Source organism: Helianthus annuus, chromosome 16, assembly GCF_002127325.2.
Source record: "Helianthus annuus cultivar XRQ/B chromosome 16, HanXRQr2.0-SUNRISE, whole genome shotgun sequence".
NCBI classification, from domain to species: Eukaryota; Viridiplantae; Streptophyta; class Magnoliopsida; order Asterales; family Asteraceae; genus Helianthus; species Helianthus annuus.
In genome coordinates this window covers 113,897,856-113,925,772 of record NC_035448.2, presented here as the reverse complement: position 1 = coordinate 113,925,772, position 27,917 = coordinate 113,897,856, and the positions used below count along the sequence as shown (strand labels likewise).

The 27,917-nt window shown below is 37.2% G+C and overlaps 1 protein-coding gene across 2 annotated transcripts; it reads right to left on the bottom strand.

Annotated features, from left to right (window-relative positions):
- Positions 1 to 13,999: 13,999 nt before the first annotated feature.
- On the bottom strand, positions 14,000 to 19,762 carry LOC110915119 (cell number regulator 6). Of its 2 annotated transcripts, none has more exons than XM_022159757.1 (5): positions 19,570 to 19,762; positions 19,369 to 19,478; positions 17,096 to 17,210; positions 15,402 to 15,673; positions 14,000 to 14,424 (listed from the first exon to the last, which is right to left on the bottom strand). In XM_022159757.1, the coding sequence occupies exons 1-5, from the start codon at positions 19,745 to 19,747 to the stop codon at positions 14,182 to 14,184; spliced, it is 918 nt and encodes a 305-aa protein (XP_022015449.1). In that variant the 5' UTR covers positions 19,748 to 19,762; the 3' UTR covers positions 14,000 to 14,181. The 2 variants fall into 2 exon arrangements, with proteins under 2 accessions (XP_022015449.1, XP_022015450.1); XM_022159758.2 differs by having other exon boundaries at positions 19,369 to 19,473; positions 19,570 to 19,697.
- Positions 19,763 to 27,917: the final 8,155 nt, after the last annotated feature.

Here is a 27,917-nt window from a genome sequence, read left to right as displayed (position 1 = left end):
AGGTGATTCAAGACGTAATGTTAATATCAAATAACAAACAATAAATAACAAAACAAACCGAAACTTGCATTCAACTTGAACGATGATTGATACAAGATCGGATGGAACTCGGTTCCCCTTGCTTGGTGTCGCCTGCCTTCTACTATCCAATCAACAACCCTTAATCAATAGATTAAGGGTGTTTATATACTAAACAAGTAGGCCGAAATCTAGGCCCATGCGACTACCATTCTAGCCCAACCCACAAGTGTTTAACCCAAAACATAAACAAACTAATTACAAGATCAATCCCTAAACATTGTTAACCTACATGAATAAACCTTCAGGTTCCAACAATCTCCCCCTAGGTTTATGCATGCAGGTTCTTCTGTCTTCAGCTGCTTTGATGACCACCACTCATATTATCCTTGTATCCACCAAATCCCCGCTTATGAATATGCATAACAGAGGCTACTGCAGACGTCCAGCCCTTAGCAATTTCTTCATACTTTTCAGTGGCTCTGATTTGGTTGCTCGCCAGTACTTCAATATCTTCAACTGCAAGATTCAACAAATCAATCTGATCGACCAAACAGTAGCTTTCATCTCCATCACAAACAATTACAGCTTGACCTAGACGTTCATTATACGCCCAAAAGTGCATAGTCTTCAGCGCCCCTTTAGGAATCTTTCTCACCAACGGAATCGTCTTTTCTTTGTCAGTAGCGGGCCAATGCACTATCTTCATCCGCTTGTTCGTATATGGATCCCTGATCCCTTTTGCTGGTTTAACAGTGGTATCGGCTGTACGCATCGAGGGAAAACCTTTTGCAACTTCCCTTTTCAATCTCTCGAAGAACATGTAACCAGGTCCATTAAGCTTATCATCCACATAAGGTTTATTTACCAAATCTGTTAAATCTACCTTAGTGAATGACTGAAATTGCCCTGAACGCTTGTACCATTCAACCGGTCCAACTTTTCTCTTAATCCACCACCTGTTACGATCATGATCATAACCCCAGCTAACAACACCAGATCGATTCCCTTTCTTGTCATAGAGAGTTTCACCAACATCCATCAAATGATGTGTAGCACGTGCATCTTCATCATCAGGATTTGCATTTTTGTTCTTCAGAATTACAAACTCTCTCTTCTTCTTCAACCTCTCTGCTTTCGCTTTCTCTGCTTCTGGATCAGTAACCCTTTCAAAGTACTTTTCCATAGCAGCAGCCTTTTCAGCATTATCTTTCTCAAACGCTTTCTTTCTGTTCTCTACATCAGTGGGATCAGAAAACTCTTGACCAAATTTCTTTTCAAGCTTGCCACGCAGATCATAAACAATATTGAACAATAGACCAACATCTCCCTGCAGTTGCTCAATCTGTTGATCTTTCTTCACAATGGTGTCTTCAAGTTGTATGATCTTCGCATCTTTATGAATAGAATCTTGTTCGAGCACAACCAAGCGTTTCTTCATTTCTCTCATACTTATAAACTCATCATCATCACTGGAATCACTGTCGAAAGGCATTCTGAGTGGTTCAATAGGCCGTTTACCACTTGAACTGCCCGGTTCTTCATGAATAGTACCAGAAGGTCCAGCACTAACAGTTTCAGAGGGCCCAGCTTCCGTGTGAGCTTCAACATTAGATACAGCTTCAGTTTGAACTTCAACATTAGGCACTGCTTCATTTTCAGCTTCAACATTTGTCATAACTGTATCATCACCTTGAATTCCAGCATCAGACTCAAAGAAATTATCTGTAGTAGTGGTGGTGTCATCAACATTTGTTTCGAAATCAAACTTATATAAACCTTCAGCATCATCAGCAACAGTTACGGATTGATCTTTGCTTTGTTCGATAAACATTCCGGGTCTAGGATCCCGTCTTTTCCTTTTTAGCGGAATATCATCAGAATCCCTTGGGCTTTCTTCAGGCTCTTCAGTAGACACTGACAGATTGGTAGGAGGATTACCCATCGTGTCAGCCACTTTCTTTAACAACAGAGCCAAATTCTCTGCAGAAATCACCGGATTAACAGTAGAAACAGCATCAGCATTGACTTCAGGAGGAAGTTCAAAGTCATCATCATCAGAATCACATGCAATCTCAACACCTTCATCGTCAGAGTTAATAGTGATACGCTCTGGCTCTGGCTCATTTTCAGTACTCCTTTGAATGTCATGTTCTTCAGCAACTATGGCACGTGCAGGTACGGCTAGAGCCCGGACTGGATTCTCAACAACATCTTCGGTCTCTGCAAACTGACCGAACTTCTCTAACTCAATCAAACCCTCAAACTTCTTCTCTGTTCCTTTCTTTGTTGTAAGGGTACCAAAGCAGGAAGGACCCATGGGCTTTAACTCCAGCGTGTTACCCGATCTCTTCAATTCAGGATAACGAGCATTTAGTATCATCTGCACAAATCTAGGATACATCAAAAACTTATCCTTTCGTAACCCAATAGCATTCCTTTTCATTGCTTCTAGAACGTATCGTGAATAGTTGAACGGCTCATTTGTAATCACGCAAATCAATGCAGCCGTCTGCGTTGTGTTTAGTTGATCAATTCCCCCTCGGTTCTCTGTCATGCACAATAGGAACATGTGCAATAACAAACGCCAGTATGGATGAACAAACTTTTTGACCAGGGGAGGAAATCTTCCTTCATAGCTTAGACGTGGCAAGATAGCTTCAATCGCTCCAGCAGCAAGCTCGATTGGATCCGTTTCTTGATCATTAAACTGCAACACTTCCCTGATAACCTGCTCTGTCACAATAATCTTCGTTCCGTCGATCTCAGCAGCTATCGCTCCCTTTCCTTCAATAATTTCCACCTTTGCAGTCTTCCAGAAATCTCGTATAAGACTTTCATACACAACCGGATTGTCTCGAAGAGCGTGAACAATACGGCAAGTATTTAAGCCTTTAATCAAAGACGTGTACAACTGCTTGTGCTTTACAGGTGGAGGTGCTAAATACGCAACTTGATTGTGAGAAGCAATAAACTTTAGGTCCATTTTCTGCACATCACAAACAACATATAAGTTTCCAAATTTAACAGTGATAAAAATCAAAAGTAAAAACAAACACTGTTACTGTTCACTCGTAACCATGAGTCGCAATCCAAGGTTTCGAGTCGAAACCATGAGTCGCAACCAGGATTACTGAGTCGCAACCATGAGATTGCGAGTCGCAACCATGAGTCGCAACAGACCAAAATGAGTCGCAACCATGAGTCGCAATCTCGAGGTTGCGAGTCGTAATCATTGGTTTCGAGTCCTGTTGTTCTTGATTGCGACTGGAAACTTCATCGGAAACTTCAACATGTCATCGGAAAATTCATCGGAAACATCAAATCTTCATCGGAATCTTCATAGATTCGCCGGAATCTTCAACAATCCTGCAAAATCTTGAAGAATGACGTCACATTTACCTGTTGATGATCTAACTTGATTGCGAGTCGCAACCGGAATTTGAGTCGGAATCTGATTTCGGCCGGAATTTCGAGAGAGAATTCAGAGAAGATTGCGAGTGAATAATGAAATTATGACTCGTAATCACCTTTTATATGACCACTGTTTCTCATGGGCCCAAGTCTGTTGGGCTTAGGCCTCATGGACTTGGGCTTTGCAAAATATTTTCGACATTTTGGGCTTAATAAAATGTTTTTCAATAGTAATTTAAACAAACCCAATTAAAATTTGATTTTCAAATAATAACCCATCAAACCCATTGAGCATTATCTTGCAACACAAAACCTAAACAAAAATAAATAATAAATATTATTTACAAAATAAAACAGGAAATTTGCATAGATGCTCAGGGATCAAATCACAGGGTCTCGGGCATGACTTCACTTATCAACACTGATCTACTAGAGGATGATCTAGACAATTGCCAGTATATTTGTCCTCTTAAACTCATCTCCCTAGATCTTTTCCATATAACTGCCTGTATCTCTTTTTATCATGTTTTGATATTTTAATAATGAGCACCCAAACAAATACTAATCAAATCCCGGAATTATACACAGCTCACTCTATCATGCAAGCAGTTTCCCTACCACATATTTCACAAGCCTAATCCAAATTTCTGAAATCTTAACTGGGAATAGATTGAGAAAAGAACAGAATAGATCTTAGAATGAGATGATATAATATACAGATCAAATGAGGTTTTTCTCAATTTGATATAGGTTTATTGGGTTTCTTTTGGGCACTAGAGGGCCTCTTTCGGGTGTTAATTGATCTACAGATCGACAACGTACAGCTAGGTCAGCATGTATCTGGATGCAGCAGAAGCTGACGTTGCCTAGCACCTCCAGGTCAGCATGTATCTGGATGCAGCAGAGGAGGTACACGACTTTTTCAGATAAGATTTCAGAATCAGACCGAAATTGTGTGTATCGGGAAAAGCATACAAACATTCAAATAGACATGAGCTAATTCCAAGTGATTTTCTTTTCTGAGGTCATGTACTGGTTTAGTTCTGAACAGAAACAGCTATTGTTTCCAATCTTAAGGATAGAGCCTACCAACAAATCATACTAGAGTCAAACAATTTCGATACTGGTCTTACATGAGTCAGCCCTTGACCATAAAGTGAAAGTTCATTTCATTTCCCAGTCCAGCCATACTTCCTTTTGAAACTCTTTTTGTATTTTTCGATTTTTTCAATGTTTTTGTATTTTTCGATTTTTCAATGTTTTTGTATTTTTCGATTTTTCTCCCCCTAAATTTGTGCATAAATAAAAACTACCTAAGAATAGAAAACTTTATGAACAAATTTACCTACGAAAAACAAAACAAAACAAAAATATGCTCAATCAGTAAAACGGATCATTTTTAGAAAATCCACAAGCACTCTGAATTTCGAGCTGCTGACAGGTTTAGTGAACAAATCGGCAGCATTTGCATCTGTGTCGATTTGTTCAAGCGTAATCAGACCTCTGTCAAAACAGTCCCGAATGAAATGAACTTTAATATCAATGTGCTTGGTTTTGGAGTGAAAAACAGGATTTCGAACAATTTGTATTGCAGCATCATTATCGCAGTAAATAGTAGTGTTAAGATAAGTCAAACCATAATCCTGCAATTGATGTTGCATCCACACCACTTGAGAGCAAGAAGCAGAAGCAGCAACATACTCAGCTTCAGCTGTGGATATCGCCACCGTTTGTTGTTTCTTGCACTGCCAAGAAATGAGCCGATCACCCAAAAATTGACATCCCGCAGAAGTGGATTTCCTGTCACTGTCAGTACCTCCAAAATTGCTGTCAGAGAAAGCAAACAAGTCAAAATTGGAATCTCTCGGATACCACAGGCCAAACCGAGGTCGGCCTTTAAGATACCGAAAGATCCGTTTAACAGCAATAAGATGAGAAGTTTTAGGATTAGCCTGATAGCGTGCACAGTTGCAAACAGCGAACATGATGTCCGGACGGCTAGCAGTGAGATACATCAATGACCCGATCATTGACCTATATTGACGTTGATTTACAGACTCTCCTTCTTCATCTTCAGTCAACAATGGTCTCTCAGCCATAGGTGTCTCAGCAGGCTTTGCATCCGTGAACTTGAACTTTGCCAGGACATCATCCACATACTTCCCTTGATGAATCAGAATTCCTTGTGAACTCTGCTTGACTTGTAGACCCAAAAACAGAGTCATCTCCCCCAGAGCACTCATTTCAAACTTTTTCTTCATAACTCTCTCAAACTCCTTGCACAGATCCTCGCTTGTAGATCCGAAAATGATGTCATCAACGTAGATTTGAACCAAAATTTGATCACGTCCTATCCTCTTGATAAACAGAGTCTGGTCTATGGTGCCACGCGTATATCCATGAGCCAACAGATGCTCTGTTAGGGTGGCATACCAAGCTCGAGGAGCCTGATGTAACCCATACAACGCCTTGTCTAACTTGTAGGCGTACTCAGGATGATCTGGATGCACAAACCCTGGCGGTTGCTCGACAAAAATTTCCTCCTTCACATCTCCATAGAGAAACGCAGTCTTGACATCCATCTGATAAACAGTGAATCCCATGTACGACGCGTAAGCCAAAAAGATCCGGATGGCTTCAAGTCGTGCAACCGGAGCATATACTTCATCATAATCCAGTCCTTCGATTTGCCTAAATCCCTGAACCACCAGTCTTGCTTTGTTTCGAACAATGACACCTGCAGAATCCTGCTTGTTTCGAAATACCCATCTAGTTCCAAGCTTACGCTTTCCTGCTGGCAACTTGACAAGCTTCCATACTCCAAGTTTTTCAAACTGGTTCAGCTCTTCGTGCATAGCATCTACCCAGCCAGGTTCCTGCAAAGCTATATCAATGGTTTTAGGTTCGATTTGAGAAAGATAACTAGAATATAAGCAAGTGTTAATGGTCCCTGATTGACTCCTGGTCAAAATTCCTGCATTTACAGGACCAATCACATTTTCGATTGGATGATTGCGTTGAACACTCGTCGGTATGGCCAAATCTGGTACCGTCTCCTCCTCAGTGGTGGTGTTACTACACTCCCCCTCATCAGATGCACTTGTAGTATGAATTACAGGAGAAGTGACTGTACAATCCTCAGGGATTGGATCAGGAAACATTGCAGAGTCACTGGTTGATGCACCTTCAGGGGATTGATTGACCATCGGTGTCGGTGTAGGATGTTGCGTGAACACCATTCCCGGTGGATCAACAGTATGATGCTTCACAATTTCTTCCATCTGTACTTCGTCCTCTGTATCTTCAAACGACAATGGTTGTTTTGGAACTGATTCACCTGCAACTGAAACATCACTTGACAAAATGTTAAATGATTTAAAAAGAGCAGAATAATCATATAACCAATCTGGACCGACTCTAGCATCCGTAGCATTTTCTTCAAGCCATTCGATGTTGCACGACTCAACGACTTTCCTAGTTACTTTGTTGTATACCCTATAAGCAGAGCCTTTAGCATATCCAACAAAGTAGCATTCGTCACCTTTGACTTCAAACTTTCCATTTGAGTCCATTAGTAATAATACACATGGACAACCAAAAATACGAAAGTGTGAAACCGAAGGTTTATGTCCTTCCAGAATCTCATAAGGGGTTTTCATGTGACGTTTATTAACTAAAGCATGATTCTGGATATAACAAGCCGTGCTAACAGTTTCGGCCCAAAAGAAGCTAGGAAGCTTTGAATCAGCCAGCATTGTACGTGCTGCCTCAATTAGAGTACGATTCCTTCTTTCAGCCACTCCATTCTGTTGTGGAGTGCGAGGTGCACTGAACTGTCGATCAATTCCCTTTTCACTGCAGAACGTATCCAAAGTAACATTCTTGAATTCTGTCCCATTGTCTGATCGAATAACCTTCACCTTAGTACTCGCTTGATTTTCAGCCAATGTAATGAACTGTTTCACCAGTGCAGCAGTTTCGTTTTTGTGACTGAGAAAATACACCCAAGTGTAGCGAGAGTAATCATCGACGATTACTAGACAGTAGGCTTTCTTCCCGATACTCAGCACATTCACTGGACCAAAAAGATCCATGTGAAGTAGTTCGAGTACAGCTTTTGTCGAGGGTACTGGTTTAGACTTGTGAGGTTTTCGATGAGCCTTCCCTTTCGCACAAGCAACACACTTCTCCACCAACATGAAATCCTTGATCGGAAGATCTCGTACCAATTGACCTTTAGCTAGACGATTCAGATTTTTCATATTCACGTGCCCGAGTCGACGGTGCCACAATAGACCATCATGCTCTGAAATCTTCGAGAATAAGCAGGTGATCTCTTCACACGGCTTCTTGTTCATATCAATGACGTAAGCGTTTCCTTTTCTTTCAGCTGTCATCAAGAACCAGTCTTCAGGAATAACAACCCCTGGCTTTAGAACATGACATCCCTTCTTCGTAAAATGAACTGAATTTCCTCTATCACAAATCTGCGAAATGCTCAACAGATTGTGTTTCAGTTCTGGAACATAATTGACATTTTCAAAGCTGAGAACACCGTTCTGAACAGTTCCTTTCAAAGTGATTCTGCCAGATTCACCTCCCGCAAATGAGACATATCCACCATTAAATTCTTTGACATTCACAAGTTGGGATAAGTCTCCTGTCATGTGCCTGGAACAGCCACTATCCATGTACCAGAGGCGCACGGTAGTCCTCCACAGCTGTTCCTGCACGAATAGCGGGATTAGTTAGATTTAGGAACCCAGCCCATAGTGGATCTGGGTTTTCCTTGAGCATCGAAATACGTTACCCTCTGCCAAACCAAATTGTCTTTATTCAAAAATTTTGATAAATTCGCATTGGCAGAATTTTTATGAAGTGTATGAGGCAAGTTGGAATGCACGGCTTTAGGTTTAGGTTTCCAATATTGTTTAGACCAGTTGTTAGTATAATTACCAAACGCCTTAAATCTGTTTTCTGAAAAATGATTTTGCCGGTTTTTATGTCTACGTTTGGCTGCATTCCAATCTTGATCAGAAGGCCTGACCCTACGATGGTCGTTCTTCATTGTCTTAGACCTATCAGTCTTCATTGACTTAGAAGGACCAAATCGATTTGGTTTGGCTTTCTGATGTTGTGCGTGTTGAGTTTTAGACTGCACAGAGGAAGACAAAGAAACACAGTTTCTGGCAATGTGCCCGGCTATCCCACAATTGAAACAAATCTGTCGTTTCACTGTGGAGGATTTTTGATGATTCACAGTGGCTGCGGGTCTTTTGGGTCTTGAAGATGGAGCTTGCTTGTTTTGTTTTGATTGACTTGCTTGTGCCTTCCCTGAGCTTGTAGAAACCTGAGAGTCAGAACTAGCACTGGCACAAGCATGAGAATCTGAAAAAGTAGAGTTTTCATTTTTTACTGTTTCATGAAAATCATTTTGCTTAGGTGTTTCAGATGTTGACTTATGATTTTCTTCACAAGTATTTTCTTTCAAACTCTCATTTATGAAAACTTCTTTCTCATTTTGCAAATCATTTTGAGTTTCAGTCTCGTTCGAGGCTGAGACGTCATCAACAAATAATGACTCCTTTCTGTCGTTTCCATCCAAAGAAGTTCCATCAGATTCATCAGTAGAAATGTCCACTGAATTTGATTCACACGAAAAATCAGTGTGTGATTGGTTTTCTTGTGAAGCATTTTCAGTGGTTTCACTGAAAGTGTCCTGAGGAACATCGTTGGTCACACTATTTTCACCTTGAGAATCAGAAACATTAGAATCACAATTTTCAGCAGTTGCAAAACATTCATCATCACACGCATTTTTAAAATGTTCATCACAAGCATTCACTGTTTTGCCCAAAACATCAGGCCCAAAAGAAGACGAAACATAACTATGAAAAGAGTTCAAAAACGCTTGTCCAAACACACAACCAGAATTAGTATTATCAAAAGAAGTTTTAGAAGAATCAGATTCTAAAACTTGTTCACTTCCAAACACATCTCCCCATATCACTTCAGGTACTTTATCTGCACACGACGAAGAACTGTTAGGATCAAAAGTACCCTTTGACACAAAACACGTTTCTGGTTTTACCTGTTCTTCAGCAGGTTTACCATTAACTGAGGACTTACTATTTCTGGGACCTTCAACATTCACTGAGGGCTTATTAGTTTTGGGTCCGTATGTCATTTTGCTTTCATTCAGCATTTCCTCCTCCGTCATAGGTAAATATGTGTAATTGTTATTGTATGGAGGAGGAGTCTGATTATAACCCAGTCCCGACCCTTTCTTCTTAGAGTAAGCCAATTGTTGATCACAGAGATTCTTAACTAATTTACTGGAGGAATCAAATTTTTTAATGTTTAACTGATTGATTTGATATTTATCCCTAACATTCTCCAGTTCCTTAGTTACCTCACACAGTTTTTCTTTAACTATGATGAGTTGGGCCGTGGCTACACTTATATCGTCTTTGAGTTGGACGATATCCTTACGCTGAGCTTCGATTTTTTCTTTGAACAGTTTTTCATTTTTCGTTAAAGTGAAATTTTTGCGTTTAATTTCATTATAATCTTCGATTAGCTCAGCGTTATGGATTCTATAGGCCTCAACTCGTTCCCTACATTCAGGAGTGCAGAAAACAGAAATTACCTCTTCTTTAGTGAGACCTTTGACAGGTGCTGACAGAATTTGAGTCATGAAGGCAAAGTTTTCAGCTGACGACTCCTCCTCCTGTGCTACCTTCACATCATCATTCACCGAATCGTTGCTGGCCATGAAAGCAATATTGCTTGAGTTGGCTTGATTTTCAGGAGCTGAGATGTTTAATCTTTCTATCTCTGAACTCCAGTCAAAAGGCGAATCAGGCTGAACCACCAAAGCTTGGGCCAATCCCACAGATGGGCTTCCACTGTTGACATTTTCTGCAGGCACACCGGTTGTAGTCACAAGAGCTCTTTCTCGATTGGGCGTAGCAGGAGCAGCAGGCTGAGCTGGAGTTTGTTCACCATTCACCTTGGGTTTCGTGCAATTTCTGGCTAAATGACCCTGTTCATGACAATTATAGCAACGAAACTCAAATGGCATCTTTGCGGGGCCCGAGAACGTAAGATTCTGCCATTTGTTTTTCCCTGTTTTCCTCACAAAGTTTTTAGCTCTAAAAGCCGCCATAGCCATCTGCCACGTGATATCCATCTCTTCCACATCTTCTGGAAGAATTTGATCCAAATCATCCATGGAAAACTTAGGAGGACCAAGGTTTCCCGAAGTAAAGGCATTCAAGCAATTTATGACTGAGGCTGCAATTTCAAGATTTTCTTTTGACTGTTTCGAGAAGAAGGCAACCATTTCATTGCTCGCCACAGAGGCAGAAGGTGCAGGTTTAGCAGCTTGAGTAGAGGACCCTGAGTTGTAGACGTTTGCTGAAGTGGGAGCAGGTTTAGCAGCTGAAGCATTGCGAAACATTTGGAATCCTCCTTGAGACAGAAGAGCTGTGTTACTGTCACTGGATGTGGTTGGAGCTATTGAGAAACCAGCAGCCAGCATGCTGTTCTTGTAGTTAGTCTCTCTCTGCTTGTCATCCAATTCACAAGCTTTGATATGCGAGATCATCTCAGACAGGGTGCATCTTGCAAGATCTTTGGTCTTCTTGATCATAGCAACATGATGATCCCAACTCTTGGGTAAAGCATTGAGAAGTTGTCTGTTGGTGGAGGCGTTTGTAGTATGAATTTCTTCCATTTGCATTTGAGTCACCAGCTTGACAAACCTTTGGATCTGATTATCTACTGTTTCACCATAAATATGGTTGAAATTGTTGAAATTTTGTTGCAGCAAGTTCCTTCGACTTTCTTTCATATCTTCGTTACCTTCATACACTTCTACCAGAGAGTCCCACAGTTCCTTGGCAGATTTGCAAGTGCGAAAGCCCATAGCGATATTAGGTCCCAAACCCATGGTCAGATAGGAAAGAGCTCTATCATCTTCTTCAACGATGAGCAAATCATCTTCAGTGTATTGATCTCGAGGCTTCTTGATTTTAACATCAGGTTCTGTAGGGCTTTCCATCATGATCTCCCTAGGTCCTCTTAAGATACTGCGCCATAGCTTGTAATCTTTAACTTTCAGATGTTGTTCAAAGCGCCATTTCCACTCGGGAAAGTCATTGGCATCAGTTAATCTCGGAATGCGTGTTGTGGTTCCTAACTTTGAATCCAGTTCTTGTTGTTGAGTTAGGGCAGACAATTCACTGTTACTGGTTGACATGATTAATTAATCAGTTGAATTAATTAATTTTATTAAGTCCAAAGTCAACAGTCCAAATGTCCGTCACACAATGTCGTTGCGAGTCGAAACGGGGTTGCGAGTCAGAATTTCTGTTGATTGCGAGTCGTAATGACGATGGTTGCGAGTCAAGTCAAACTGTGGATGCGAGTCGTAACCGAAATGGTTGCGAGTCGTAACAAGACAGGATGAGCCGAAACCACGATTGCGAGTGAAGGTCAAGCAGCCGGTTGCGAGTCGTAACTGGGCAAGATGAACCGAAACCAAGACTGATTGCGAGTCGTAACTGGGCAGGATGAACCGAAACCAGCAACTGTTGCGAGTCGTAACTGAAACGTGATGAACCGCAACTAAGAGATTGCGAGTCGTAACCTGCAAAACAAAAGTGATAAGAACTGTTTACTCGCAATCCCGACTTTTCAGCAAATTCCAAAATTCAAAGATATTGTAATCTTTGAATCTGTTGCACCGAAATCCCGAAAAATCAGCAAACACCAATGCTGAAATCAACAGAACCAAAATCAGTGATTTTTCAATGAATTTTTTAAGAACAGTCGATGAACAGATCTGCAAACACACTTCAACAAACCGGATCAGTAATATATGAAACTTCTTGAATCCGATTGATATCAAAACCGAGCCCTTGAATGGCTTCAATGGCTCTGATACCAATTGTAAAACCCGTTAGGATCACAATGATATCAATCTAAACCTTGTGAGAGCGCGGAAATCAAACACAAGGTGATTCAAGACGTAATGTTAATATCAAATAACAAACAATAAATAACAAAACAAACCGAAACTTGCATTTAACTTGAACGATGACTGATACAAGATCGGATGGAACTCGGTTCCCCTTGCTTGGTGTCGCCTGCCTTCTACTATCCAATCAACAACCCTTAATCAATAGATTAAGGGTGTTTATATACTAAACAAGTAGGCCGAAATCTAGGCCCATGCGACTACCATTCTAGCCCAACCCACAAGTGTTTAACCCAAAACATAAACAAACTAATTACAAGATCAATCCCTAAACATTGTTAACCTACATGAATAAACCTTCAGGTTCCAACAAATAAACATAAAATGCAAGCGAACCGAACCGATATCAACTGAACAACATATATAGGTACCATATCAATATGTGTTATTTTTTCGGTCGATGTAATGCTTTCTCTTTCAATTACTATATCGAGTGCAGGTACTGTAACAAACCAAATTGATACCGACTTAATCCCCGCCGCGAAGCGCGGGGGAATATCACTAGTTAACATTTAGAATACTTGTATTATACGGTACCCGTCTATGGTACATGGTTCATCACTCGTCTAGTGAGGGGGCAAAAATAATTTCCTAAAAGTAACGTTGAAAACGTAGCAACGAATGTAGAAATTATATGAACTTACTTCAAGTTTTTATTAATCATTGCTAGCCCTGGCTTTAAGGTTTCATGGTAATAACACCCATATTTGGCTTAGAACTAACAATTTTATGTGTAAGGATTAGAAATTTCGATTTCAAACAAGATACAAAATTTGATTTTAAAACCAAATTGGTAACAGATTTTCATTCTCATCAACATGCGATGGATTACAACACTTGGGGACCGTCAATGATGGCATAATCTTATTCGTTTATGAGCAATTCATGAGAACATATATGTTTTCTTCAGAGTCATCGAAGATGAATGGTTCGCATGTAATGACCAAACGGGTCAACAAACAATAAGACCAAACTCGTAATTTCCATAAAAGTATAGACTAAAACCGTGATATTAGGGATCGTTTATTTAACTCTTAAGGAGACTCTTAATGGTTCAGACCTCTTACTGGTTCAGTACTTAATGGTTCAGATTGTTTGTTTCGCAAGCAGAGATCTGAATGGTTTAGACATTTGAATCTGAATGGTTAAGTATTATACTGAGTCTGAATGGTTAAGACCTCTAATCTGAATTGGTCAGACATTTGCCTCTAAACAGTTAAACATTATACTGGCTCTTAATGATTCAGACATCTTACCGGTTCAGCACTTAATGGTTCAGACCTCTTACAAACCTTTTACTGGTTCAACACTTAACCATTCAGAAGTTGTCAAACAGCTCCTTTGTTAACTCAATGTAATTATTTCTCAACAAAACAATCGCACCAATTGGATTTGCCCATATGTAAAATCAACGTACAAATAGATCCACCCAACTTATGCTACAACTACTACAAATCTGATTTTTTTTAAATAAATTCCTTCAACGCTACAAAACAAATATACTAATTCCCAACTTAGCCATCATTAAAGCCATCAAAAATAATACTAACAATAAGATTATAACCATCATAAAACTCAAATTCAAGTCGAAAATTAAGATCCATACTGCTTCCTATCAAACACAATAATAAAAACATTAAATTAAAAACCAACCAATTCAATGTCATGTGTGCAAAAGAAACTTCATAGGTGTAAAAAGTAACAGCTCATAGCGGTCGCATCTCTAAGTTGGTATGATGTTCATGGCCATTTGCAGATGATGATGGTGCAGAAGAAGATGACCCTTGATTGTCCTCGGCTGAGTTCATTTGTTGAACCGGCGGCGCATTGACCAGGGTCATTGGCATCACAAAGTTGTCAGAAAGACGACCCTTCATCTCCCTGTGTTCTTGGCATAAAGCACACCAATGCAAACAACAGTGCACCAAACATGGATCACATGGCGAGTTCTGCGTGTTTGAACAACCAAACACACATATCATAACTCAAAAAGACTACAATTTTCCACCACTAGGAAATATAGAAGTAAGAGTAAATTACATTAATTTCTCATCAGGCCGTGTCCTTTTGCCCTAATCCAGTTAATTTTTTTTGTTAACTCTTAACACAAGCTACTCATATGAGGGCATAATGGTCATTTTTACTTATTTTGTTGTTCATATATATTATTTTTATTTGATTTTATTTTAGTTATTAAATGAAATGGACCATGATGCCCTCATGTGAGTGGCACGCGTTCAATGTTAACAGCAAAAATTTACTGGATTAAGGCAAAAGGACAACGCCTGATGAGAAACAGTAAGTCAGTAACATCATAGTTGTTAATGCAGTCGCCTAGGCGCAATTAAGGCGTTGGGCGGGAAAACTGCGCTTAGAGTTCGGAGGCATTTAAGGCATTCACTGGATTCTCAAACAAAAACTGCCAATAATCTTCAGGTTCGTTCATGTATGCAAATAATCTTCTATCAATCACTGGAAAACATCTTCTAATCTTGATCCTAATCTATTATTGTTCGTGTATTATAATCTTGATCCTAATATGTTATTTAATATCTACATGTCACACATGTCTTCTCAAAAGAGGCGGGACCCTCTGAATACCGGAAATCTGATCCGGGTTGGAAGTACAACTACCTTTGGTTAATGTTTTGAGTTATTTGCTTTTATATGATGAATTTCGTACTTTGGTTTTGTTTTAAGATATATTTTTATATAATTATGTTACTTGCGCTTTTTTTTTTTCGGGCCCACGCTTTTTTGCGCTTCTCGCCTAGGCCCCGGGCCCAACAAATCGCCTTGAGTGTGCCTCGCGCCTTTAATAACTATGAGTAACATAAAGGACATACAATGTAATTATGTTAGTTAAAAGACGTAAAATGCAATTTACTCTAGAAATTAATAGCAGCCACAAAGAAACTAGAGTTACCTTAAGATGGTATTTCTTCTGTAACATTTGTCGAACAATGCCAGTGTAGATACCACACATCCACCAACCGAACAACACACCTTCACAAATGAGAAATGACGTTCTCGGGTCAATAATCCCGTGCAATGCTGCGGTTGTTGCAGCAACTGCTAAACCACCCTCGATGAATATTGCATGAAGAACACATGCAGTTGTCCCAGACGCGTAGTCATCTCTCAAGTTTTCATAGTTCCTTCCAAACAGAACGCAAGGACAAAAAAGTCCTGACCAGCCTGAACATATAATAATATAACTGGGATGTTTTGGACAAATAAATTACATATAACTGGGTCCACAAGATTCTTTTAAAGCACCTTTGATAAAGGGTACGGTACATTTGTGACGTATAGTAAAAAATTCTCACAAAAGTACACATTTTAGTTTTCACGTAAGGCATATAAAACTAGTAATGCATGCACGTGTGAAGTTTGAACAAAATCAATGCATGTGAGCATAGTTGTTAATAGCAAATAGCAGTAAATAGCGACAAACTACCTATATGCCACGTAGTGATAGCAATAAAATAGTGGGCGATATTTTAAAGATAACGATACAATAGAAGAAATTTTTTTAAATATTTTATATGTATATTTTATTAAAAAAATCTGGTAAATATACGCTTCTTATTTCAATATTGTAACAAAAAACCCTAAAATGCGCTTATTTTTTCAGTATATACTTGTACTTATTAAAAAGAGAAAAAAAAAAACTATTTTATCACTATTTCATCGCTTTTTAGGTGCTAAACACCTCATAGCAGGAAGCTTCCGCTTCGCTACGCTATTCGCTATAGCGAGTGCTATACTGCTATTAACAACTATGCATGTGAGTATTTAACTTATAATATACATGCTATAAAAACAAGAAAAAACTGCATTTGTGTGGCGTGTCAGTTAGATTATAGCCATAGGTACCGGTACCAACTTTTTTGTCATTTGCTCATCCCTACCATAGGCCCATAACAAATTAATCTCTAAATTATCTCCCGCACTTCTCTACTTAAAACTGGTAACTGGTTGTGTAATATGTATTGACCCCCCCTCCCCCCCCTCCTTCTTTTGACTTATGCAACTTTATGTATGACATCATAGTTGTCAAAGGCAACCAAGGTGCATACCTAGGCACAGGGGAACGCCTTGCGTCCATCCAGGCGCTCTGGCCAATCCTATAAATTCTGGCAAAACTCAAAAGTCTGCAAATTCCAGTCAAACTGGCTTGAACATCTAAATATGGCCTAGAACCAACCTAAAACATGTCTAAAACCCCTAAACATGTATGTCTATGCCATGCGCTGCGCCTTGCTTATCTCAGGTCCTCGCTTTTTAAGCGCCTTGCGCCTAGGCCCAAGGCTCACCCTTTGCGTCTTTGACAGCCATGTATGACACATAAATGTAATCACATAACCACCGCCCCCTCTCTCTCCCACTTTATCTAACAAGCACAAGTACAAGTGCTTATGCGATTGTGGTAGTTCACGACTTAAAATTAGTTTGGTATTGAACGTGTCCCTAAGTCAAAAAATGGAATTGTGAAGTATTGGCAATGTGAGGCTACTTGTGTGATATTTTCTGTCTATAACATTTGTATCTAAAACTTGTAATAACCACCTACCAAGATGAAATTAGACTGCTGAAATGCGAAAAGAAGAAACTTACAGCTTTCTGTATCTTCAGCACAACCAAATATACCAGTTGTCCAAGGCTCAACAGCAGGAGGCTCAAAGCTCTCAGGTAAAGGCTGCCCACATTCATTGCACTTGCGAACATTCAGCTGTAAATTCGAAAAATATATAACATAAACATGTTAGAATTTGACCAACAGCCGTTGCTATTTGGAAAGAATAAGTGATCAAGCAACAAAATGCCTCAAAAAAGATATTATTTGTTTAACACACTTCGACAAAGATTGGTTCCATGTCACTGGTAAATAATGCCTAAATTCAATTGCACTCTAAGGGCCTTAAGTAAGTCATGCTACTACAGCACTACTTGGTAGTGCATTCTATAAAAAATTTAAAAAAATGAGTAAATTACAAGTTTTGTCCTTTATGTTTACATCAAATTGCAGGCGTTGTCTTTTTGCGCAAAAGTTGACAAGTTTTGTACTTAGTGTTCCAAAATCTTGCACGTTATGTCCTTTAGGCCAAACCCGGTTAGATTTTTTGGTTAAATCTGGTCATGTGCCTTGCACATGAGGGCATTGTTGTATTTTTACTTAATTGATTAAAAAAAGGCTTAAAAAAACCTACAACCAGTACTGGTCCTTCTTCCGCCACCCCAAACACATCGAACAATCCGAAAACGTTCCCGCTTTTGTCGACACATTCTACAACCTTGTCACCGACATTTATGAATGGGGTGGGGACAATCGTTTCACTTTTCTCCGGCGATTAAAGGCAAATCGAACCTTGAATCGAGCAGAATTCATGAACAGATGGCTGTAGATCTGATTGGAGTGAAGGCTGGACAGAAGATTCTTGACGCTGGTTGCGGTATTGGTGGTCCGATGCGTGCGATTGTGTCGCATTCCGGGTGTAATGTCACCGGAATTACCATTAATGAGTATCAGGTTATTATTTTTTTTTTTACTTTTTTAATGACGAATGTTTGGCTAAATTACACATATATTGGTGTGAATTTATGATGAGTTTATGAGTTGATGTTGCAGACTAGAGGGGTGAAGATTGGGGGAAGTGAGAGGACTGGGTGTGGGTTTATGAGGGTTAGGGAGGTCGCCGGAGGTTTCAGTCGTGGTGTGATGGTGATGTGAAAATGGTGGAGGGTGGTGGTTGTTGCCAGTACAGAGACAGAGAGATAGAGAGGTGGAGAGATACAGAGAAACATATTTATATTTCTTTGATTTTTTAATTTATTACAAACTAGTCCCTAAACATAAGTTGTTTTACACAATAGTCCCTGAAGAGATGAAATGACAACAATGCCCTCATGTGTAAAGCACATGACCAAACTTAACCAAAAACTCTAACTGGGTTTGGCCTAAAAGACATAACGTGCAAGATTTTGGAACATGAAGTACAAAACCTGTCAACTTTTGCGCTAAAGGACAGCGCCTGCAATTTAGCGTAAACATAAGGACAAAACTTGTAATTTACTCTAAAAAAATAAAAATAAAAATAAAAAACCCTTAAATCTTAACAAAATGCCACTTATCTACATAATGACTGCATTCATCACAAGATAAGTGAAATCTTTACCACGCAAAACTACAAAAGAGGCCTAACTCGAATTTCCCAAAAAGGTTTATTTTATGAGAAAATCACTAAAATAATCTTTATATGGGCGTGTTATACACTTGTACCTATAAATCCATGTCATAAAGAAAACACTCATTTATCCATGAGCATACATATCTACTTTTACTCGCGTACCAGACTTTTCCCCATCAACAATGACTTAAACTAAGGGATACACGACACCATATCACGTATAGATCCGTGTAAATATCATCATTCGCGTATAGAACGAAAACATTTAGATTTTAGGGTTTACGCAAGTAAAAGCATATAGCATATACCCGACCAAAGTTCCACATATCTCATGGCTATTTTGTGGCGAGTCACACAACCATACTCCTAATCATGACTACTTCCATAATTTTCTCTTATCCCATTGTATATCAAACATGTAAAACAATAAGGATAACAGTGCAGTTTCCAGATCTGGATACATACTTCAAAACTTCTAATAATTACCACAACTTGCATAAGAAAACAGTTAATCAGATTCCTCAAAGAAAAGTTTTTTCTATACCTAAAACATGTATACATTTAAATCACATAATCTCCACATCTCCATACAACTTAACAAACACCTATTCACACTATTCCTCTAGAAAACCCTAACTAACACGATCTAAACATTAATCAATTAACAGATCCGTACAAAAAATCCGTAGAGATCAAACAAACCTGAGGAACTTCAATGGGCTGATTAAGCTCACCGGGATTGATCTCAACAGGCGCTTGATCCTTGTTCAATTTCACGTACCGCGATGGATTATCTCCATCCGCCATCTGATCTGAAACAAATTACAGAAATAAGATGAATCGAAAATGTGAAGTGATTGAACAACGATGAATGTTAGGGTTTGGACCGGCGATTGTTCGTACCGTTGACTGAATTCAGCAACTGGTCAAATGAAAAACCTGTTACGATCCTTGTGAGAAATGCGATTAGAGGAGGAGGTTTAACAAGGAACAAGAAGTTTCTAATTTTAGAGTGGCGTGCAAAACTTACCCTTTGCGTTATGGTAAAAGTTCGATTTATTTGGATTGAATTTATCTTCATTGAAAATCATAAAAAAAATACTGGTATTGGTTTCGATAATAACAATACCAGTATCTATGTTGATGAGAAAATCATAAAATCAGATATTGGTACAGCTTGCAAGAATAACAATACAATACCGGTACTGATATCGGAATCGACTAGGGTGTTCTTGAATCGAATAACGAATTTTCAAATTGTTCGAATTGAATTTTTTGATTTTTTTACCTGAATTTGTATTCGATTCAATTAGTGTTTGAAATTCGAACCGAATTCGAATAATTCGATTTACTTCATATTCACACTAAACAATAAATTATTTTACTTTCATTTTTTTGAAAACTACTAAAAACTGGTTATATTCAAGGTAAACTATAATAATCTGCAAGTTTAATTAACTATCATTATCAAAACACTAAAATCTAGAAAATAGTTTGGTTACTGTTAATGATTTAAGTTAGTAAAAAATTTAGAAATAAATTGTATAGGCTATTTTTCAGTAGGTTTGGTAATGTTATGAATATTAAACTTATCAATTATAGATGTAGTTCACACTTTGATCAAGTTTAGAACTTATATTTGTGTGTGTGCGTGTGTGTGTATATATATGTTAATTAAAAGAATTATATATAAATTGAATTCGAATTTCGAAGCGAATTGAAAATCATAAATCCGTATTCGATTCGAATTCGATTACTGGACTCGAATACGAATCAACTCGAATTCGAACCTTATTAATCGAATTCAAGTCGAAACTCGAATTTTTTGAATTCAAAACGAATTCTGAACACCCCTAGTATCGACTCGGTTTGTCACAGTACTATTTTAAATAAAACTCTTTTTTCAACAAAGTTTATACAAGAACGTCGAAAAATTATTAAACACAATCACGTATTCAGCTTTAAAATAAAGATAATGAATGTAAGTTATTGAAAGAAAATCAAATTGAATTAAACTTGTATAGGGATAGGATCTGCCAATCTGGAGAAAACACCTAAAAGTATGAAAACGATGATAACGATTTTGGTATTGACTTGAGATGCTAACTTACACTAACAGCAATATTGCCAAAAAGTTCATGCACATGTCACTCATATGTCAAAGACTATGCATATTTCACCATCTTTTTTAAACTTCTGTAACTTATTTACATGTGATTATTTAAAAAAAAACACCATAAAATTGAGTGTTTTGTTATCTTTCCAGCGAGTATACTGTTGCTATACTTTTGAAATTAAAAAAAAAAACATGAACTGGGTGTTTAAATTAGGGATGAGCAAAATGGACCCGGTACCGGTACCGAATTTACTGAACCGAGTACCTTTTCGGTACCGACTTTTGACATTTTCGGTACCGGTTCGGTACCGGTTCAGTACCGGTATTTACCGGTTTTTACCCTCAAACACCGGTACCGTACCGGTACTGAACCGGTACCGGTACCGAACGGTACCGTACCAGGTATATTCGGTACCGGTACCCACTTTTGAGGATTTTCGGTACCGGTACTTTCGGTTCCGGTACCGGTCGGTACCAAGCTCATCCCTAGTTTAAATAAAAATACCATAAAAGCAAACAGAAAAACCGCCATGAAATACGCAGTTGAAAACGCCATAAAATACTAGTTTAGAAAAACGCCATGAAAAGCCCAGTTGAAAATAAAAACACTCATTTCAGAAAAACGCCATAAAAATCTAGTTGATAACGCCATATCACTCAGTTCAGAAAAACACCACAAAAAAACACAGTTGAAAACGCCATAAAAACACAAAGTTGAAAACGCCATAAAAAACTCAATTCTTTTTTTAAATGTATATCAATTGTATACTCGCTGGAAAGATAAAAAACGTTGGATTTTATGGTGTAATTAAAAAAAATCACGTATAAAAAAAGTTATGAACATTTGAAAATTGTGGGGGAAATGACATGTGATTAGCATGTGCAGCCTTGTTAAGTCTTTCTATTTTACCCGTCCTAATAGTTCTAAGGCCCCTAGTATTAAAAAAAAATCACTACATCAATCTCAGCCACAAATCACTAAGCTCTTGTGGCTGAGAATCCTTCTCACCATTTTCACACTTTAGGTCGTTTTCTCCTAAACTCATTATATATATATATATAGGGGAATGCTAGACAGAAAACCCTTAAATTCTTAGGAAACTCTGGAAACTCAAATCTCCCCCCATTTTTACCCAACCTCCCGACATTTTTTTTTTTTTGAAAAAAATAACACGTGTAATATACATGTTTTAAAGTGTTTTGGGCCAAAAAAAAACAAAAAAACACCGAAGGGATTTTTTAAAAAAAATAAACAAATTTCAGCAATGTCCGGTTGCCTAACATGTGTTAGACAAAAATGCTGAAAGTTGCTGAAATTTGTTTTTTTTTCTAAAAAAAAACCCTTCGGCGCTTTTTTGATTTTTTTGGCCCAAAACTCTTAAAAACATGTATATTACATGTGTTATTTTTTTCAAAAAAAAAAAAAAAAGTCGGGAGCTTTGAGTTTTCCGGGTTTCTTAAATATTTAGGGTTTTCTATATAGCCCAACCCATATAGTATATATATATATATATATATATATATGTATATGCTAATTTTTTAGATTTATATATATAAATTTATTAACATAAATATAAATTTATTAACAAAAATATATGCTAAATTTTTAAATTTATTGACAGAAATATTAAAAAAGTAAAAACAGTAAAAAGTAAAAATATTACAGTAAAAAGTAAATAAGGGGGATAATAAAGATTTTCTTACAGTGGGTTACAAGAAAATGGCTCCTGAATGTGAAGGCAGAAGCTCGAGCAAACCTTGAGATTTATGCACAACGGATTGAACAAGAGGTAACAAAAGGTAAAAAGACTTTTTTTTTTTGGAATATAATATGAAGAACAATGAACGAAACTAAGGAGCTAGGAGGTTAGGCTAAGGAGTGACGGAGAGAAATTTGGGTGTGCCATAAGGATGATTGAGAATGCAAGAATTTTTTATTGAATTCTGGGATGATTTTTTTACAACCGCATTCTATGCCTTATATAGGCAAAAAGAAAAGCTATCCTACAAATGAAACACTGTACATACTGCTCTAATGTCAGAAAAATAAACAGATACAAATGAAAGAAATAAAAAGACAATAGGCATTATCTACAATAATGTATTCTTTGTCAGCTGCATGTGTTTGGCAACAATTTGTCTAGAAATGTTGTGTACACCTGTCTCTTAAGGTCAATGCTTTCATCATTTCTTTTTAGAAATCTCTGTGTGTTGAATCTATGGAATGTGGGCTTCCAGGGTCTGATGGTTCTTCGGTATCTGAACCGTCCAAATTGATTATGTGATCGATTTCAAGGGATTCTCCTTCTCCCACAAATGGTAGTAACATACTCCATTTGGAGGGTGTGTAAATCTGAACATAATGCCCTTCGCCTGATAATTTGAAGTCTACCCAGTGCAAATACTTAGGAATTTCTGGGGTTTTTTGATGTGTTTTGATTAAACTGTTCATGGCTTATGTAGTTTGTTTATTCTCAACCTCTAACCATGGTAATTTACCAAAGACTATATTGAGCTTTATAAATCTGTCTTTCAAAGAGCATTTATAAGGAGTATCTATGATAAAAATCCTTTTCCTAGTTGGCCTGTATGTATAAGCATCTATATATGGGAGAGAAGAGAATATTTTGCAGGAAATTGTAGGACACAATGCCCTAATAGCAATATTGCCTGCTATAATTACCATCTTTTCTCCCATTTTATTTAAAAGATTGAGAAAAATGCTCGGATAGTCCCTGTGGTTTGCCTATTTTTCACCTTTAGTCCCTAACTTTTTAAAATTACAGTTATAGTCACCAACTTTTGCAATTTCGTTCCCGGATAGTCCCTGGCGCAGATAGGAGTTAATTTTCTCACTTAAGTGTGTGTGAAATTACCTAAATGCCCTTAATATAAAACAAAATAAATTAAGGTGGGGCCCACGTTTTTTATTTAAAATAATGATATTGCTGGTCAAAGTCAACATCCTTATCCAATAAAACCCTAAGAGGTCGCCCCCAAATCACCATCATCACCACCGCTGCAATATACCACCGTCATCACCACCACCGTTGCAACAGACCACCATCATCACCACCTACAAACCTACCGCCACCCAGAAATTCCAGAAATCGATGCTGGCATGTTCATGTGTGTAGTATTCCAGAATTCCAGAAATCGATGCCACCCAGAAATTCTAGAAATCGATCCATAAACCACTACCACCCAGAAATTCTGGGTAATCGATGCAACACCTTCCACCGCACTGCTTTAATGGAGAATGACAAATATGTGAAGAGAGTAAAATTCTGGGTAATCGATGAAGTCAAACACTGATATTAATGAAAGTGGTTTGGGTGATATTCATGAATTGATGGTCACTGGAAGCCTTTTTGGTGTTAATTGTCGTAATAAGCACCTATTTTTGTAAACTGTGATTGAAAATTTGATGAATAGTATGTTTAGGTATGCATAACCTTGATCACAAAAGATATTGCATACATATATGAAATCAACATGTTCTGCAGCACCTTCCACTGCATTGCTTTAAGCCTTTAATGGAGGCGGTGGTTGAGGGGTGCAGGTGGTTGAGGGGAGGTGGTGGAGTTAATGGAGAAGATGATGGGGAATGATTTTAGGTTTTTAATAAAAAAACTGGGCCCCACCTATCAACTCTTTTTGTTTTGTTTATTATTTTTTTAACAATAAGGGTATTTTTGTAATTTCACATCCACTTAACTGAGAAAACTAACCCCCATCCGTGTCAGGGACTATCCGGGAATGAAATTACAAAAGTTGGGGACTATAGCTGTAATTTTAAAAAGTTAGGTACTAAAGCTGAAAAATGGGCAAACCACAGGGACTATCCGCGCACTTTTCTCTAAAAGATTTGTTGTTCTAACATCTGTCTTAATCTCCATATAATCAATCATACCATTATGGTAAAATTGAATAATCTGATCATCTGTTAATTTTGTAGGTGAGTAGATTTGAATCAGCAGCAATCCAGTCCCTCTACCTTCTTGATCTGTTCTTTCAACAATTTTGAAACCTTGTTTTTCAGCATCTTGTGTAAATGCCATATCTACTAGCTATTTTTGCAATTCGCACAAAATTATTGGATATTCTGCACAAACTTTCTGTGAAACCAAGGTTTTGAATTCTAGAAACTTGTCTGTAACTGGTTGAATACACTTCCACCATGGTATATCAATCATTCTTGCTTTGAAGGAATCATAGCTTCTATTTAAAACTGTATTTGTTTTTTTTTCTGAAGTCTCTGTAACACATGTTTATATTTTGTTTCGAGAATACTAACTTTTTGTTTTAACAAACTATTTTCAAACTTTCATGTATAGAATGTGTATTTTTTTTCCTTGTTGTACAAGCTGATCTTGTAACTCAGTGATCAGATCTTCTTGATTTTTATTATTTGTTTTGGCTTAATTTTTGCCATGTCCGCAAATGTTTGAACCTCTTCAGGTTCTATATAAAAGCCACTTACCCCAAAATGTTCTCTTGTTGTTTCTATAGCTTTTTGAAAATCGTAAAGTCTTTGTAAATTGGATTGGGGCATTGTATATGCTTAGCCACAGTTTCCCATTTATTAAAAATACCAATTTTAGTACCTCGAAATATGACATAATGGGTAAACTTAGGCTTCTGTTGTTTCTTAGGTGTTTTACTGCTTTGTTCATAAAAATAAATGTTTAATGCATTTAACACCTGGACTTTAAAGGTTGAGGCCTGAGGCATGGTTTGAATATGCCAAAGGTTATCTAGTAAACACTGTTGTTTTTCTGTTAATTTCATCCCAATAATTGGACGAAACTTTGTATTGGGATCATCACATCTTTGCAATGCATAATTTCCAAAGGTAATGATTGTGGTTTGTGTATTCTGTGATTGAGAGCTTGCCCTTTTTTGTAAAATGTCTATTTTTTGGAAAACGAACATTTGTATACTTTGATTGACTTGGGTTGTAAAACTGTGTAATACTGTTGAGATCTGTTAGTGTTGCAGGTAGTTGTCTAAAATTTTGTGTTCTTGCTGCTTGTATTGACTGGCTCATGAGTTTCTCTATTTTCTCTTCTTCGGATGATGTATTCATCGGAGAGGATTTTGTAGGCTGTGTAGGATGTATAAGTATTGCTTTTCCTTTATCTTTTTTCCTGTCCATCTAAAAGCAACAATCTATTAATATTACGGGATAACATATCAACTATCCCATTATTTTTTCCTTTAATATGTTCAAAATTAATGTGATATCCACTTCCTTGGATAATATTTTGTAAATTAACCTATCGGGTCCTATTTATCTTTTTGCTTTGATCATTTTTTTATAAATTTTACAATAGCTTCATAATCATTTCTTACTGTAAATTCTTTGTGAAGGAAAAGTTTGAATTTTTCTAACGCATATATCAATGCATGTATTTCAAAATCGAAACTAGTCCAACTTGTGTTGTTTTGAAAATTACCGCTTGCATAAGCACAAATTTTATCTTCTTGCTTAGGACTATATTTATTTGGTTTGCAGAGAAGAACTGCTCCCCATCCTTCTTTGCATCCATCTCTCTCAATAATTATGTAATATGTAACAAGTGGTAATTCTAGTGGTTTAATATTTTTAATTGCCATTTTAATTTCATTCACTAGTTTTATATCTTCTGAATTAAAGTACATTTGGCCGTTTTTTGTTGTTTTTACTGTATAAAGGCCCTACTAACTTTGATAAATTTGGAACAAATTTTCTAGCATAATTGACCAGTCCCAAAAAGGTTTGTATTTGTTTTAAATTTTCAAATTTTTCTGGGAAATCAAGTATTTTTGTAGAGATATGTGATTGTAATTCTATTTTTCCGTTACCTATTTCTAATCCTAGGAAAGATATTTTTCTTTTAAATAATTCCATTTTCCGTTTAGAAACTACTATTCCATTCTTTTTTATTTCTTCAAACACCTGTTGTAAATGTTTTTCATGTTCTTGTACTGTTTGGCTTGCTACGAGTATATCATCAATATATACTAAACAAAAGTCATATTTTAAGAAAATATTGTCCATAAACCTTTGAACTATTGAAGGAGCGTTTTTTAGCCCAAGCTAAGAACATTCCATTCAAATTGTCCTTCTGAGCATGTAAAAGCTGTCCATGATTTAAAATTTTCTTCGAGTTTTAACTGATTATATCCTGACTTTAAATCAAATTTTGAAAAAACTTTCTTTTTCTGTATAAGATTTAATAAAGTGTCTTTATTGGGAATATTATATCCATCATCTACTGTATTATCGTTTAGCCTTTTATAATTGTATACTATTCTTGCTTTACCTCTTTTTATTTCACTATGGTTTCTTACTATAAAGGCCGTTGATATGTGAGGACTTTCTAATTTTTTAATTAATCCCTGGCTAATCATTTCAGGTATTTGTTTTTTAAACTCTTCTTTGTCTAAGGGACTATATTCTACGTTAGCAGTTCTTATAGTAATATCCGGATTTTTTAGTTTAAATTTACATATGTATTCTATATGTGATTTTGTGATATCTTCACCTATAAGACAAACTTTTTCTAAGTGTAAGATCATAAGGTGATTTATACTTTTTGAAATATCTTTTCCTTTTTCTACTTCATGACTTAAAAAAGTCTGTTAACAATTTTATAGTTTCATTTTCTATTAGATTACTTCTTTTTTGTTGCCTTAAAAATTCTAAACTTCCTTGACCACCACGCTTCTGTGCAATTTTTGATATACTATTATACCTTGTTGTTGGGATTGTATAGATTTGTTTACTGAGTGTAATAAAATTTCTATTCACTGTAAAAAAACCATTTAGAGCAAATAAAAAAATTTAATCCTAGCACAAAGTCTTTTGACTGTATATATGCTGGGTTTATATTCACTTGTGGTATGTCATACTTCATGCTATAATTATTTGAAAAATCTAAAAACTGTATTCGTACAGGTTCTAGGTAATGTGTTATTTCAACTAATCTATCTTCAATTGTTCTACTTACTACTTTATATTTTAGTTCTTTGTGGTATTGTTTTGGTGCTAGACTGTGTGATATTAAACTTTTAGTTGCTCCTGTATCAACTAATGCCGTTAAGTCTAAAAATCTACTATCGTCAAGCCATAAGCGACATTGTATATTAA

Excerpts from the sequence above, each read along its gene's own strand:
- LOC110915119 (XM_022159757.1), bottom strand. The coding sequence starts at position 19,747 with ATGAAGATAAATTCAATCCAAATAAATCGAACTTTTACCATAACGCAA. Across the intron at positions 17,211-19,368 it reads AGCCCATTGAAGTTCCTCAG|CTGAATGTTCGCAAGTGCAA; the intron begins GTTTGTTTGATC and ends TCGAATTTACAG. Across the intron at positions 15,674-17,095 it reads TGCTGAAGATACAGAAAGCT|GCTGGTCAGGACTTTTTTGT; the intron begins GTAAGTTTCTTC and ends TTATATGTTCAG.